The sequence below is a fragment of the Aphelocoma coerulescens genome, chromosome 18 (genome assembly GCF_041296385.1).
Source record: "Aphelocoma coerulescens isolate FSJ_1873_10779 chromosome 18, UR_Acoe_1.0, whole genome shotgun sequence".
Classification (NCBI taxonomy): domain Eukaryota; kingdom Metazoa; phylum Chordata; class Aves; order Passeriformes; family Corvidae; genus Aphelocoma; species Aphelocoma coerulescens.
The window spans coordinates 6784855-6797618 of NC_091031.1; the positions used below are offsets into that span (position 1 = coordinate 6784855).

Consider the following 12764-nt stretch of genomic DNA (forward strand, 5'->3'; position numbering starts at 1 on the left):
CCAATCACCGGCCCTGCAGCGGCCCCGGCCACGCCCCTGAGCCGCAGCCCCGCCCCTTGAGACCCCGCCCCTCCCGGCCCGGTCCCGCCCCGTTACCGGCCCGCCCCCGTTACCGGCCCGCCCCCGTTACCGGCTCGCCCGCGTTACCGGCCCATCCCCGTTACCGCCCCGCCCCCGTTACCGGCCCGCCGCCGCACGGCGAGTCGCTCGGCGCGGTGTGTTGTCTGTACTGTCGCACGGGGCACCCACAGCCGCGCACGGGGCACCCACAGCCGCACACCGGCTCGCTCAGCGCAGTTTATTGTCTCACGGGGCACCCACAGCCGCACACCGGCTCGCTCAGCGCAGTTTATTGTCTCACGGGGCACCCACAGCCGCACACCGGCTCGCTCAGCGCAGTTTATTGTCTCACGGGGCACCCACAGCCGCACACCGGCTCGCTCAGCGCAGTTTATTGTCGCACGGGCACCCGCAGCCGCCGCCGCAGCGCCCAGGCCCCGCCGCCCCCCGCCCCGAGAGCGGCGCCCAGCAGCGGGCGGGGGGCGACGGCGGCGGCGGGACGGGGGCGAGGGGGAGCAGCCAAGGGAGCGCGAACCGCGCGGGGTGGGAGGACCCCCAGCTTCCCCCCCCGGCCCCGCGCTGCCCCAGATCCCCGCAGGCGCCGGGGCAGAGCCCCCCCCACGCCGGGGGTCCATCCCGTGCACCCGCCCGGCCCGGTGAGCGGAGCCCCCGCACGACAGCCCTTCGTAAGGGCTCCGCCACGGCCCCTCACAGGGGAAGGGGGTTCCCTCCTGCCCGTCAAGCACCGGGGCTCATGCTGGCTGCCCCCCAGCCAGCCCCACCGTGGCCCCCCCACAGCGGCCCTCGCAGGGGAAGGGGTCCCCTGTTGCCCATCAAGCACGGGGGCTCATGCTGGCTGCCCCCCATAGTGGGCACGGGGAGGGGCTGGATGGGGGGCACCCTCCTGTGCAGTTTAGCAAACCCCCAAGTCTTAGTGGAAGGAAAGATCGGGGGGGATTGTAACAGCTGGGGAGAGGGTGAGAGTCCACATGTCCAGAGGGTTCAGAGGAAGGGGTTGAGCCCCCCGGGCGCGGACGGTGGGGCCGGGGGGCCGCTCAGCGGCAGTAAAGGCTGCGGCAAGGTGCTGGGGAGTTCGGGAAAGGTGCCAGCCTGAGGAAAGGCACTGGCGGAGGCAGGGAGAGCAGCAGTGGCAGCGGGGACGCTGCTGAGGGGCAGCGGCAGGGACGCGCTGTAGGTCATGGAGTTGGCGGGGTGGCCGGTGGGCAAGCCGGGCACTGGCGAGCTGGTCCGCATCTGATTCAGGGTCGGCTTGGGCTGCTCGGAGAGGCTGAAGGGGTTGGTGGGGGACGGCGTGCTCAGACCTGGAAAGGAGAGGATGCGACACTGTCAGGGCAGCCAGGCCACCCTCAGCCCTTCTCCTCCTCCTCCTCCTCCTCCCCTGCCCACCACCTGCCCAGCCCAGGGAAGCCCCTGGCCAGCAGCCCTGCAGCACCTACCCGAAAGAAAGGGGTTGCGGGTCTTGGAGGCCGGAGTAGGTGCGACCAGGGAGTCCAGGTTGACCAGGGAGGAGGCAGCGGGGCCGAGGAAGGCCTCAGGGGTTTTACAGTCCTTCCGCTCCTTGCTGGATTCAGGCAGGGAGTCAGCCAGGTTGGCGAGGTCGAAGCTCTTTGCCCCATCCTGCCTGGTGCTGGGGAACAGGTCACCAAAGGGGTCGGGCTCTGGGATGGAGGGAGGAGAGATGAGACACATGAGCCAGCTGGGAGGCACCAAGGGCGACAGCATCCTCCCTTGTCACTGCACAGGGTGGCTGGCAACACACCCCAGGTCACAGCGTGATGTGGTGGGGCTGAGCCTGCAGCATGGCCTGCCCACGTATTCCCCAAGCCACCAAGAGAGACAGCAGAGCTGGGGACACGGGTACACGCAGAAACCGGGGCTGCTCCCTCAGCTGCGGGGCAGACTGAGGCCATGGCACATGCCCGTGGAAACAAGCTTTGGCCACACCAGCAAGCAGCTCCACACACCCTGGCCAGCCCTAGAACTGCCTCCCTGCCACAGGCAGGGACAGGTCACCGTCCCCACCTGCCCACTCCCAGCTCTTACCCACAGGGCTGCTGGACTTGGCCGAGGAGGGCGGCTGCGAGGGCTCCTGCTCCGGCGGCTCGGGCGGCTTTGCAAACGGGTCGAAAGCGTTCCCCCCTGGAGCTGGGGGGAAGAGGGGACACTCAAGGAGGGGAGCAAGCGGGGAGGTGGGAGGCAGGAGATAGAAGGGTAGGAGAGAGGCAGGGGTGGCTGCCTGCAAGGAGACAAAGAGGGGGTGCAGTGCAGGGCATGGGGTTGGGGGTCAGGAATGTGCACTGAGGAAGATTTAGATGAGCCAGATCATGGGATCATTTGCAGACCAAGACACCCCTACTGCTCTCAGCCATTGCCCCACACGAAGCAGGTCCTTTTCCCAGCCCCAGCAGGGACAGGTCTGCAGGAATGCTTTAGCAGCCAGCACTGGCCCCCAGACCAGGTTCTGCAACCCTCACCAGGGACCAAAACTGGGGGCAGCACATGCAGGACCTGCACGGGGATGGAGGGAACACCAAGGAGGAACTGAGAGTGACACTGAGCTTTGAAACAACAGGCTGCTCCCACAACTGTTTCCCCATCTGCAACGTGGCACCTGCAACTAGCAACGGTCCTGTCTGGTCCTGGCAGGCTGTACAGGGGTCATTTGGGGTGAGCAAACAGGTATCACTAACGGGACACAGCATCACCCCACTGTTGGAGGGCTGTGGGGCTGCCATCCGCTCCCATGGGACATCTCTATTAACTGCCATGTTAATTAAAGCAGCCTATTCTGTACAGAGATAAAGCCTAGAAGTTCCTTGAAGTCTTCAGGATGCTGAGGGGTAAGCAGAGGTCCTGCTGATGGTCAGGAGGGCGGGGAAGGGGTGTTTGGGGAGCTGGTGGAAGGAGGAGGGGGGGAGAACCCAGAAAGGCCCACTTGCAGGAGGGTAGTGATGGTCAAGGCTGTCCTCAATCCTCAGCAAAGCCAAAAGGTCCATCGAGCCTCTTACCAGGGGTCGGAGGCTGCTCAGGCACAGCAGCCCAAGGGTCGGGAGCTGGTGTAGAACCGGAGCCCTGGGGGGCTGGGGGGGATGCTGTTCCCCAGGGGTCCGCAGGAGGGAAGCCAGAAGACACGGGCACCTTCCCCCAGGGGTCAGAGGCTGCAGTGGTGCTGGGGGGAAAGTCCCAGGGCCCAGCAGAGGTTTGCTGGGATGAGGCGCTCGCCTGGGAGAGGGGCTCCCCACCAGGGTCTGGGACTGGCACCCAGGGATCCGCTGCACCCGTCCAGGCAGAGGCCACCGGCTCCACTTTGGGTTTCATATCTGGAAAAAAAGGGAAACCGTGGGAGAGGGGAACAGTGCAGAGCACAGAGGAATGCTGAGTGGTGGGGATGTGGCCAGGAGACCATGGCTTCCATCAGTACCACCTGGGAGAGTAACAGAGTGGGCAGCAGAGGGAGGAGAAAACAGAGGTCCTCACTGTTGAGCTCCTGGGGACTGAGGAGGAACAGAGGCAAGGCACGGCTTTCTGCCACTGTCCCAAATTTTGGCAACCTGCAAGTTGTCCTCACCTGGCATATCCCATGGGTCAGCAGACGTGTGGCTGGAGGGGGCTGGTGCCGGCCCGAATATATCTGCCAGCTCCAGAATAGAGGACTGCAGACAGAAAGGGAATAAAGAGGTGAGAGGAGCCTGGGGCAGACCTGCAGGATCACCCCTGTATGACCACTCTGCCTCCAGTGCCGTACCTGGCTTTTCTTCATCTTATCTTCTTCTTGCTCTTCGTCCCTCCCTGGGGCAGTCTCCTCCACGGGTCTCTGCTGCAGGGAGTTCTCTCCTTGCCAAGTCCTCACTTCCTGTGGGGACAAAGGGTGGGACCTGTGAGCTCAGCAACCCTGCAGCCAGCACCTTCTCCAGGAGACACACCCAGCACAGGAGCTGCCACCTCATCCCCGAAGTCCCAGCATCCGAGCAGACAGCTCCTCCAGGGCCGGATCCCCCGGGAGAGCACTCAGCAGACAGCCCGGAGCAGCGAAAGCAAAGCGGGCACCGGAGCAAGGTGATGTTTTGGGCTCCGGTGCCACAGAGAGAAGGCCAAGTGCAAGGAGAGCGGAGCGCCAGGACTGCGGGACACAGGTACCTTCTCGTGCTCCTCTTTGCTCAGCGCGAGCGCGAGCTGCAATTGCCTTTCTTCGTCTGTACTGGAAAGTGGAGGAAGTGGCTTCTGGCAACAGAGGAAATTGGGTGACATTTCAGCTTGCCCTCAGCTCGCAGGACTCCTTGGAAGTTGTCCCTCTCCTTGCCACTGCTGTTTCTGCAGCCCCTTGACTGCCTGCACAGCATCTGTGCCCATCCAGCTGGCCTTGCCTGCAGACCCCCAGCCCAGTGTCCCTGTGCTCCCTAACTAGCTCCTGCTCAGGTTCCCTGCAGCCCCTGCCCAGCTCCTTCCCCAATCCCATCACCTGCTGCTGAATTAAGGCTGGGATGACCCTAAATTAGGCAGCCAGCATCTCCCCTGGGAGGTTTCTGGGGACCCTGATGCAGTCAGTGAAGGAGAGGGGAAGAATTAGGCATCCCCTTGCCCTGGTGGCCTGCTAGGGAAGAGGGTTTGTGATACTGACCGGCCTCAGTTCGGGATTCCTGCCAGCCCCACACCTAGACCTGAGCAGACTGTGGGGAGAGGCTGTCCCTGTACCACCACGGTGGCCCTGATCACTCCCCCATGAGACTTTTCCAGCAGTGTGGGGATTCACTGGGGCTGGAAGTGGGTACCCCAGTGGGGGTGTGCGTGTGTTGACACCCATACACGTGTGCACACACATGTGCAGCCCAGATGGACTCCAACAAACAGGCAACACTTTCCAGAGAGTGTTTCTACAGTGCTCATCGGAGCAGCATGAGGAAGCTATAAATACTCCAATTCCAGGACAAAAATAGGGATATACACCCTGTTCTGCCTCCAAAAGAGCCTCCATCGGGCAGGGAAGACTGGCAGCAGCAAGCACCATCTCCAGAGAACATCCCCTGCCCTGGCAGGACTGAGCTCATGGTGCTGAGTGCCAGCTCCAGGGGATGCCCACCAGTCTGGGCATGCAGCTCCTTGGTCCCTGTGTCCCTCTGACTTTGTGTACTGGCTGTAACCCACAGGCTCGTCCAAGCCGTGCCAGCTGGTTGCCAGTGAGCAAATAATCCATCCCTGGTGGAAAAGGGGCCAGCAGATAGGAGAGGGGACAACCTGGGGTGGTTTCACACTGGGGACAGCAGCTCACTTATTTGATTCCTCCTGGGGCTATTTCCCAGTGCTCCTTCTAGCTCAGTTTGAAAGGACCAGACAGTGGGAGGGAGTACCTGCCTGCAGTGAGCCCCCAGTCCCAGAGATGCTGCTGGCCCTGCATCCACACAAACCACTGGGCAAGGCTTTGCCTCCTAAAACCTCTGTGGGTAGGCAAGAGAAATGGGGGAGCTTACACCAAAGGTCCTTGGCAGAAGAGGGCAGCCAGGTTGGGGGGTGGGGGCTGGGATAAATCCAGAAGACCCCCCATGTTCACCCTGGGGTCTGGGAGGCTGGACAGATCCCAGCCTGGTGCTGTCCTCTCTGAGAATAGGGAGCAGGGGCAGCCCATGCCTCCATCTGCCCGCTGGCGATTTTGGATGCCAGGCATAACGCGAGCAGCCTGGTGCAGTTGCAGGTACATGCACCAGCCTCAGGCAGCCCCCAAAATCCTGCCTCTTCCCAGGGAACTGACCCACTGTGTTCACAGATAAGGCAAGGTGCAGGGAGATGCCTCACACCCCAGGACAGGCAGGGCCACTCTACCTTCTCTGCCTCTTCCCGACTCATGGCAAGTGCCAGCTGCAGCTGCAGCTCCTCCTCTCCTGTCGTCTGGGGCCGTGCTTGCTCCAGGTCAGAGGCGAACCGTGGGGATGAGGATGATGCTGGGAGATAAAAGAGGAAAAGGGGAAGGAGTGGCATCAGGACTGAGGTATTTTGGGGAGCACACCAGCAATTTCCAGGCCTCCATCCCAATGCCCAGCCTCCCCAGGAGATGTAGCCGCACATTAGAGCTCCCTACCTTGAACAAGCCATGAGTTTAAGGCTGGAGGCACCACCAGCTGCCACTGCTGCTGGCGTCCACCACTGGCCCTGCCAAATCTCTGCCCTATGCTGCAGGATGGGCTTCACCACCACCATCCCAAGAGATGCAGAAGAATGACAGGCACCAAGCAGGTGCAAACCAAATGCAACACCTGCCTGCCCTGAGTGAGCCTGAGTGAGCCACCAGTAACACTCACAGTTGAATGAGGAGGGTGAGCCCCGTGCCCGGCCGTAATCTTCACCGTAGGGTGATGCCCGGCGGCCATAGGTGACCTGGTGACTGCCACTGCCCATGCCCTCCAGGGCCATGCGCTCCTTGGTCTGCAGTGCATGTGCCCGCTCCTGCTTCAGCCGCTCCTCGTCCTTCAGCAGCGCCATCACCTGCTTCACCTTCTCCCGGATGTTGATGCCCTGGTCCTTGCCGTCACGGTCCACGTACTGGAAGTCCTTCAGCGTCTGGATGGTGTAGAGGTTCTCCCGGCACTGGTGGGTCACCTTCTCGGAGCCAGTTTTGATGAGGTAGTCCAGGAGGGTGAGGGCTTTGTAGACGTGACGCCAGTTCTTGCCGCTGTCGTTCAGCCGCCGCCAGATCATGCCCATGACCTCAGCGAAGGCCACCGTGTTGAAGGTGAGGTCGGCGATCTCTGACATCAGGGAGCTGGGAGGTCCCCAGGGATCATTGGAGGTGGCCTCCCGCACCTTGATCTCTGCCTCTGAGTAGTTGTGCACGATGTTCTTCACCTGCCGGCGCAGCGCCGAGGTCGTCATGGCTGTGTGGTGCCAGAGCCCTGCCAGGGGCAGGCGGGAACAGTGGAGAAGGGATGAGTGAGCACAGCCACAGCCTCACCAGCACCTGCAGCAGGGAACAGTGACACAGAGACCTCAGCATCACCCCAACCAGCGAGACCCCTCCCCAGAGCCCTTGGCTGGCACCAGGGACACTTCTCAAGGTGGATGTGACCATCACAGTGGCATCGGGTGCACCCTGCCGGGCTGCCACAGCTCACTAACCTGGACACACAGAATGTTCAAGGGGAAAAAATCTCGTAGCAAGTGATACCCAGCACTGCAGAGCCACCACAAGTTTTGAGTCTGGATTCAGCAAAATTTGGAGATTTTACCCTGCACTTCTGTTTCTAAAAGTAACCATCTGAAAATGGCAGCTCCCTCCTCCAGATCACGTCTGCCTCAGCTCCACTGTCCTGGCAAAGCTGATTTCAGACCCTCCCGGCCCTTGTGCAGCCAGGAGTTCCCCTGTACCCCCAGATGCACTACCTGCAGCTGCACACAGCCCTGCTTGTCCCAGTTGTCAGCTCAAGGCTCTCAGTGCTGTCAAGGCTGTGTCGTGCAAACCCAAAACCTCGTCGTGAGTCAGAGCCTGTCGCGACTCACTGGTGCTGGCAGAGGCTCAGGTGGGTTTTCCCAACAAATTCGGCAATTTTTCTCCCGTGAGAGGCTGGTGAAGTCAGGGTGCTAACAGCCAGCGCCAGGTCAGCCAGCAGGATGGATAATGCAATGCCCCTTTCACCAAAACCCCGAGCTGTCTGTGCCCAGACGCAGGACTTGGGCCACACGGGTTGGCATGGTCAGGAGCTGCCCTGGTACCTCCCCACGGGCAATGCCTGTCCTTGGGATGTGCTGCACCAACACAGATGTGGTGACGTGGAGCAGTCTGGACCTGTCTTCACATGAGCCCATCACAACCCTTTGCCCTGCTCCATGCTGGCCCTAAATCCTCACCTTCTCCCTGCATGGTGAGAAGACACTGTTCACCCTCCTTTTGTCAGAGGGCCAAGCCAAGGGAGAGGCAGAGGCTGCCTGGAGCTGCCTTGCCCTCGGCAGGGCCGCACCACAGGGCTGGAGCTCTGAGCTGCTCCTAGAGCCCCCAGTGTGGCCGTGACAAAACTCACTGGCAATTTCTCCTCCATCCAAGATAACCCGTGTGAGCAGAGGAATATCTCCCCCACACAGCAGTCTGCAGACAGTGCTTATCAGTGTCCATCCCACCACCCACCTCGGGTGCCGGTACCTCCCTGGACCGCAGCTGCCGTGCCACATCCAGCCCTCTCCCAGCTCGGGACACCGCTCCATCCCACTGGAGCTGGGCCAGGGCCATGCTGATGTGCCCAAGAGCCACGCAGGGAACCCACCATGCTCCCACACAACCCGTGCGACCAGTCCAGCACCTCCTGCTCCCGTGGGCCAGCGGCCAGGCGCCCCACGGCTCCACCAGCAACATCTCCCGTGAGTCAGAGAGGAGCCTGGCACCGCCACGCTCGCGGGCAGACGAAGTTTCTCTCGAGACGCTTCCCTGCACCGATTCCCTTTTGCAATGCAGCCCGTCAGCGTGGCCTTTGGAGCCCGCCGGGAGAGCCCGTGGTGCAGACGGCCACGCCGCTGCCCGCCTGGCACGGAAACGCCTCCGGGACAAGGGCAGCAACACAGCAAAGTCCTCCAAGGACTTGGCTCCACGGTCTGCTTTCCACCAACACCCAGGTGGAGATAAAGTCACGTTCTCCAAAGGTACCACCAGCCTGGAAAGCACCAGCAAACACACTGGCAGTCCGAGGAGGAGACAGGATGGTTCCTTGTGCCTCCAACAGGTTTCCTAGCTGGACAAACCCCAGCTCCGGTGACGGGCTCCCGGCATTGCTCATCCCGGCCAGAAACCTGACCCCAGCTGGACTTTGCCCGCCATGAGATGGCCTGGGAAGTCTGAATGGAAAGAGATGGGAAGTATGGGCTGGGGCAGGGATGAGAGGAACGTAATCAGGGCTAGAGCTGCCAGCGGGGTTAAGAGCTGCGGGTTTACCAAACACAATATCATCCCCCCCCCCACCCCGGAATATAAAGGGAGTGAAACAGAAGCTGTGTGGGAGATAAGGCGGCAGCACCCAGCAGCTCATATGGAATTACTGCAGTGACCTTGACCAAGAGGTGGCCAGGTGGGAGAAGGACACGGCTGCGGAGCTAGGTCCCCATCGCCCGCGGCCCGGCGCGGGGGTTGCGGCGGCGACGCGGCGGCGGCGGGGGCGGGGGGGCGAGGAGGAACGGCCTGGAGGGGGAGCGGGAGGGATGGAGGGGCTGAAGGGGGGGGCGAAAGGGTCCGGCGAGGGGAGGCGGGCCGGGGAGGGGGATTACAGCTCTATCCTTAATCAGGTGCAGGGCTGAGAGGAGCAGCGCCCGCCATGGGGGGAGCAGCAGGGAACGGCCCCCGCAGCGCTCTCGGCCGCGCCGCCGGCTCCTGCACCCGCTCGGCTCCCGCTCCCGCAGCCGCGGCGGGGCCCGAGCCCGGCCCGGGAGGCGTCACGGCACCGAGCTGCCCGCCGGGGCCCGGCATCCCCCGCAGCCCGCGATGCTCCGGCGTCCAGAACCTTCCTCCTCCTCCTCCTCTTCCTCCTCCTCCTCCTCCTCCTCCCTCCCTCCGCAGCCCGGTGCCAGGGGCGCGCAGCCCCGGTTACCTGCGCGGTGCTGCCGCCGGTGCCGCCGGTGAGCGCGGGCTGGAGGCGGCCGCAGCCGCCCGCTCCTGCTTCGCGCGGCCGAGTTGCCGGGCTGGCTGGGCAGGTCCTGGCGGCAGGTCCCGGCTTAACCCCTTCGGGGCCGCCCGGGCACCGGCAGAGGCGCTCAGCCCCCCCCGGTGCGGTGCGGCGCAGCGCGGTGCGGTACCGGCCGCGGGGGATGCGGCGCCGAGCCCCTGCCCCGCCGCATGCGGGAGGCGGGGATGCTGTAAATGCTCAGTCACTGCCCCTGCTCTGGCAGCCAGCCAGGCGCTGCTCGCTGCTGCCTGCGCGCCTGTATTCCTTTTTTTTTTTTTTTTTTTTTTTTCCCTCCTCCCCCCCATTATTTTTAGATAGAAATCCACGTCCCCGAGCGCCGTAAGAAGCTCCGAGGGATGTCAACCCTCCCCACCGCGGAGCTCCCTCGCTGCTACCCAAGGCCACGCTCGCAATTTAGGTTCTTTAAATTATTATTCTTTTTTTTTCTTTTTTCTTTTTTTTTTTTTTTGCTAGGATCTAAATTTGGAGCGGGTTCTTCCCCTGCTCTGAACAGCTCCCGGAGCCTGGCTGGGGGGAGAGAGGGAGGCATCAGATGACATGACAAAATAAGTCATGTCTCTCGATCATTTCAATGCCACCCCCTCTCTCCCGGCCTCTGCCTTCCATTTTAATCACTGACAGCCCTTCAAGTATTATGGATATATATAATCTTTTTAATGTCATTGACATTTTCCCCGATGGAAAGCATCTCGGGGGTGCTGAGACATTCGGGAGGGGGGTTGCTCGTGCCTTCCTGCTGCTGCTCCCGCCACACAAAGCACAGAGCTGAGATCCATCTTGCTCCAGGGTCCTGCCTTGGGTCTCAGGGGAGGCCATGTGCCTCTGGGGGCTTTGCAGATCTCAGCAGCCTGACATTCCCAACAGGCTCTGGCCATGCAGGCTGAACAAGCATCTAGTCCCACTCGCAGCCGCAGTGTGGGAAAAGAGCATATCCAGCATCCAAACCCTCTGCAGGTCAGCCCGGACAACATCCCAGCTCGGGAAGTGGCAGGCATTCTTCATGGCAGCCCAAGCTCCAGACTTTCCTCTTCCTCCACTCCCAGTGCTCCTGCTTCACTGTGTCAGATTGTGAGGCAGACAGCTTGCCTTTCTTCAGGCAGTGATTTTTTTATAAGCAAACGGAACCTCTCCATTGGGGAAAACACCCCAGGAGGTGTTTTTGGAGCTGTACAAATGTGGGTTTTCTTTGCTGGGTGGCCCAAAACCCCTCCGTGGGAACGGGACCCAGCAAAGCACTGCTTGCCCTCAGCAGAGCCTGGCTGCTCACCCAGACCCCCTCTGCCATTGAGAAGCCTCTGGAAATGCACTGTAACCTTCTGCTTGCAGCATTTTCCTGCAATTCCCCCTCTTCCCATCCTCTCTGGTGGTGATGATGTCTTCAGGCCCCACTCACGTGATGGGTTGGGAATGCAACTCCCAAGGCCAGGAAGGTCGCTCACCTTGGTTATTTAGCAAACACAACACAAATTATTAACACTAATACAAATAATGCCCACCGTTAGGAGAGGAGAAGGAATAATTTCCTTGCCTGGCTGTAAGGACTCAGCCTTACAGGGTCCTGCAGAATGCAGGGCTGACAGGTTTGAGGGTCTCTGTGCTAAGGACAGAGCCCACATCTCACTGTAAGTGGCCTGTAAATGAGAGGTATATGTTTCTAAAGCTGCTCTGTGGAAGCCAGCTCTAATACCACTGCAGTTCCCACCGTGTTACTTCCACAGATCAATGCAAAAAGGGGAAAAAAAAAAAAAAAAAAAAGCAGCTGGCTCAGAAAAAGCTGCAGCAGCCAGCCAGCAGAGTATCACAGCTGTTGGCCCAGCACATCCCTTCCTGCATGCTGCTTGTACCTTGTCCCCTGAGGACACCCTTGTCCAAGGCTGGAAGAGGCACTGGCAATATTTATGACAAAAATTTATGACAAGAAATTAGACTATTCACAGGTTTGTTCTCCTTTGCAGAACTCCTATGCCACCCACCCGCCCTCTGCCACCAGGCTCCTCTCTCGGCAGGGAAGATGCCAGCACAGGACATTCTTCCATTGTACGTGACTGATGTAAAACTTGGATCTACCTGGTGGTGTATTAACAGATTTTCCTGTGGGTAGATGAACACATGGAGCCTGGTTTCAATAGGCTGGACTGAAGATATGGATCCATGGAGACATGGATGGGCTTTGCCATCCTTTATGGTAAAGCTCCAAAGGAAAGGATCCCTGCCTCTGAGACAATCACGTTGCCACTAGAACGTGCAGACTCCCTCTCTCCTAGAAACAGATGGCTTGAGCAGTTTGAGTTGGGCAGATTCACAAGCTGATAATCATCTCCAGGGAGGCAGGAGCTATTGTCAGAGCCTGTGAGACACACCCCAACTTCAGGCCTTTTTCCTCCTAATTCTCAAAATGTTGCTGAAATTCTCACTCCAGGAATGCTGAGCAGAGACATTCCCTTTGTGGGTCTGTGCCCACTAAGCCAGAGGAGGCTCCTGCTGCTACAGAAGCCAAAATGCTTCCCCACAACCCACTAAGAGAAAACATCTCAAAACACGAGGGGCCTCACCTGGCCAGTGAAAAAAACCAAGCTGTTCTTTGCCATGGTACTGCTGGGAGCCAAGAGGAGGAATAGATCCTCTCCCCAGGGACAGCATAGGAGAGGCAATGAGAAAGCAGAAGACGCCAATTCAGCAGAAGGAGCAGCCATTTCACGCTTCATGGGCAGCTCCAAGCCGTGTGCCAGCCCAGGGACAGGGGCACGTGCCCAAGGGACACACCTAGAGCCACTGAACTCGTGGCTGAGCGCTGCTCAGCATGGACAGGCATCTGCTGCCTAAGAGCTCCAGTGGGATCACCATCCCCAGTTAATGATCTGCTCTGATGTCACTGCTCTGCAGGGCCAAAGCCTTGCTGGGGAATGCTGTCCAGCTGCTTCAGCAGGAAGGTGACACTTACTGACAGCAGGCCAAGACAGACCCCACACACAGCTCACTCTGCCCTGGGAACCTGCTGCAAGTGAAGTCCAACGTGCCACGCTCAGGCGTGGG

At 60.6% G+C, this 12764-nt stretch overlaps 1 protein-coding gene across 3 annotated transcripts; it reads right to left on the reverse strand.

The window, feature by feature from the left end:
- Nucleotides 1-386: 386 nt before the first annotated feature.
- On the reverse strand, nucleotides 387-9909 carry EPN3 (epsin 3). Of its 3 annotated transcripts, none has more exons than XM_069032754.1 (10): nucleotides 9636-9908; nucleotides 6372-7027; nucleotides 5896-6014; nucleotides 4219-4302; nucleotides 3827-3934; nucleotides 3650-3734; nucleotides 3090-3401; nucleotides 2125-2226; nucleotides 1518-1739; nucleotides 387-1382 (listed from the first exon to the last, which is right to left on the reverse strand). In XM_069032754.1, the coding sequence occupies exons 2-10, from the start codon at nucleotides 6940-6942 to the stop codon at nucleotides 1063-1065; spliced, it is 1923 nt and encodes a 640-aa protein (XP_068888855.1). In that variant the 5' UTR covers nucleotides 6943-7027; nucleotides 9636-9908; the 3' UTR covers nucleotides 387-1062. The 3 variants fall into 3 exon arrangements, with proteins under 3 accessions (XP_068888855.1, XP_068888856.1, XP_068888857.1); XM_069032755.1 differs by lacking the exon at nucleotides 9636-9908 and adding an exon at nucleotides 8361-8382; XM_069032756.1 differs by lacking the exon at nucleotides 4219-4302 and having other exon boundaries at nucleotides 9636-9909.
- Between the last annotated feature and the right edge of the window lie 2855 nt (nucleotides 9910-12764).

Bases quoted from the DNA above. Each gene is read 5' to 3' on its own strand.
- EPN3 (XM_069032754.1), bottom strand. From the start codon at position 6,942: ATGACGACCTCGGCGCTGCGCCGGCAGGTGAAGAACATCGTGCACAAC. The intron at 4,303-5,895 runs GTAGAGTGGCCC...CTCTGTTGCCAG, and splicing joins GTCGGGAAGAGGCAGAGAAG to AAGCCACTTCCTCCACTTTC. The intron at 2,227-3,089 runs GTAAGAGGCTCG...TCTTCCCCCCAG, and splicing joins TGAGCAGCCTCCGACCCCTG to CTCCAGGGGGGAACGCTTTC.